This window comes from Amphimedon queenslandica, unplaced genomic scaffold, assembly GCF_000090795.2.
Source record: "Amphimedon queenslandica unplaced genomic scaffold, v1.1 AMPQUscaffold_7553_Cont20497, whole genome shotgun sequence".
NCBI lineage: Eukaryota > Metazoa > Porifera > Demospongiae > Haplosclerida > Niphatidae > Amphimedon > Amphimedon queenslandica.
In genome coordinates this window covers 1-2,143 of record NW_003552164.1, presented here as the reverse complement: position 1 = coordinate 2,143, position 2,143 = coordinate 1, and the positions used below count along the sequence as shown (strand labels likewise).

At 37.2% G+C, this 2,143-nt stretch overlaps 1 protein-coding gene across 2 annotated transcripts; it reads left to right on the top strand.

Moving 5' to 3' along the window:
* Positions 1-24: 24 nt before the first annotated feature.
* LOC100635465 (von Willebrand factor A domain-containing protein 8-like) lies at positions 25-1,497 on the top strand. Of its 2 annotated transcripts, XM_003391642.3 has the most exons (6): positions 25-244; positions 339-401; positions 635-697; positions 743-901; positions 948-1,046; positions 1,101-1,497. In XM_003391642.3, the coding sequence occupies exons 1-6, from the start codon at positions 152-154 to the stop codon at positions 1,443-1,445; spliced, it is 822 nt and encodes a 273-aa protein (XP_003391690.2). In that variant the 5' UTR covers positions 25-151; the 3' UTR covers positions 1,446-1,497. The 2 variants fall into 2 exon arrangements, with proteins under 2 accessions (XP_003391690.2, XP_019862909.1); XM_020007350.1 differs by lacking the exon at positions 25-244 and having other exon boundaries at positions 339-421.
* The last annotated feature ends 646 nt before the right edge of the window (positions 1,498-2,143 follow it).

Below are 2,143 nucleotides of genomic sequence, written 5' to 3'. Positions count from 1 at the left end.
CTTTTGTGAGTTGTCATAATGACTTTGCAGTCATTTAATTAATTGACCACACCCCCAATTGTTATGAATAATTAATGAGCCCTGGTTAATTCAAATTTCTGTAGCCGTATAAAGTGAATGTTTTCTTTGTTGTAGATTACAAGAGATAGCAATGAGTGAACATGACCATAATGCATTCACACAGTTGAGGGCTCGGATACACAAACAAGTCGAAATGTTAAAGGCTATACTGGAAAGCACTCAAGTATGTAAATGAAAACTCCAACAGATTAAGAGCCTTTGTTTGCAAATGTGTAAATACCAACCTAAAAATTTAGTGCATTCTGTTTTTTTTGTAGTCAAAGAGTAATGAGAGACAATGGCTGAGACACCAGACAGACGGAGACCTTGATGATAGAAAAGTATGCCATTAAGAATACTGGTATGTACATTATGTACATCGTACAATCATTTCTTGTGAAACACATGTACATACATGTACATGATTATGTACCTCTTAAGTGCATAATCATGTACATACATGTACATGATTATGTACCTCTTAAGTGCATAATCATGTACATGTACATGTTTCACAAGCAATGATTGTACGATGTATATAATGTAGCACCTCTTATCCATCCACACATTATAGCTAGTAGACGGTCTGACTGGTGAGAAAGCAGTCTATAGAAAAAGGGGAGAGAAAGAACCTGAGGTTTTTTTATTAATGACTGTGATATTTGTAACAATTATGTCATAGTTTGGCCATTCGTCCAATGTCCGTAAGTCCATTCGACTGGTAGTTGATGTTAGTGGGAGCATGTATCGATTTAATGGGTATGACGGCCGACTGGATAGGACACTGGAGGCTGTTCTGATGGTCATTGAAGCATTTGAGTCGTACAGCATGAAGTTCAAGGTTAAGCATTTTTGTATTATTATTATTATTATTATTATTATCACAGTTGGATATTGTTGGTCATTCTGGAGATTCTGCTGAGATACCTTTCCTTTCCTCTGAGAGTCCACCTGTGAATGAAAAAGAAAAAATGGACATCTTGAAGGTGATGATGATTCACAAATGATTATTATTTTCATCTTTCTATCTGCATGTATAGTCAATGCATGCTCATTCTCAGTTCTGTTGGTCTGGTGACAATACTCTAAAGGCTACAGCAACTGCCATATCCACCATCAGATCAGACTCTGTACCTTCTCAAGAGTCCTACGTCATTATTTTAAGTGATGCTAACTTTTCTCGCTATCGTATAAGTCCAGTTGAGTATGGGAGGTTGATCCTCTCTGATCCTCATGTGAATGTTTTTGCTGTTTTTATTGGATCCCTTGACGACGAGGCTACAAGGTTACAGGATTCCCTACCTGCTGGACGATCATTTGTTTGTATGAACAATTCTGATCTACCTATCATAATAAGACAAGTCTTATCATCATCCGTCATTTAGTCTCCAGCTTTTAGTTATTATATTATTAGAGATCATTCATAGCGAACTAGAATTTTATTTAATATTGTTTGGACCTAGAAAAACTGGAATAACTTTTTATAGGAATGTGGGATAAGAATGAAACTTTAACCCTGATCACCGGGTTCTCCATATAAACCCAATGGCATGCCAAATTTGCATTACTTGCCAAGAAAAGTCCAGAAAAAAATGTTTACGCGATTAGAATTAGGTTTGTATATCCAATTGTGTTTGTATATTTATGGTGGGACACTTGCTTAATGAAATCATTATCAACCGGTCCGATCATTCCGATGAATTAAATTATTTCTCTGGCATAACCACATTAACCAGGCATATGCGGTACAATTACCGGTACTGTACTCGTGAATAAACCTTTCAGATTGATCTATAAGCCAAGGAGACCCATTAAAGATGAAATTTTCTCGGCTGAACGTACTGGGGATTCTTCTCTTATGCCTTTTCATTTTTTGGTTGCCATTACGAAAGGACTGCAGAGACACCAACCCCCCAAGCGAACTTAGCAAAGTAGAGGGACACTGTGACGAGACTAACAGCGAAAGCCGCATCATAGAAACCCTGAAACACATTAAATCTGTGAGTTTTTGTCATTAAAGTGGTGACTACCATCATTCATGCATGGTAGCATAGAGTGAAAGGGTGAGCTACTCATGATGCAC

Excerpts from the sequence above, each read along its gene's own strand:
- LOC100635465 (XM_003391642.3), top strand. The coding sequence starts at position 152 with ATGAGTGAACATGACCATAATGCATTCACACAGTTGAGGGCTCGGATA. Across the intron at positions 402-634 it reads GAGACCTTGATGATAGAAAA|CTAGTAGACGGTCTGACTGG; the intron begins GTATGCCATTAA and ends CACACATTATAG. Across the intron at positions 698-742 it reads GGGGAGAGAAAGAACCTGAG|TTTGGCCATTCGTCCAATGT; the intron begins GTTTTTTTATTA and ends ATTATGTCATAG.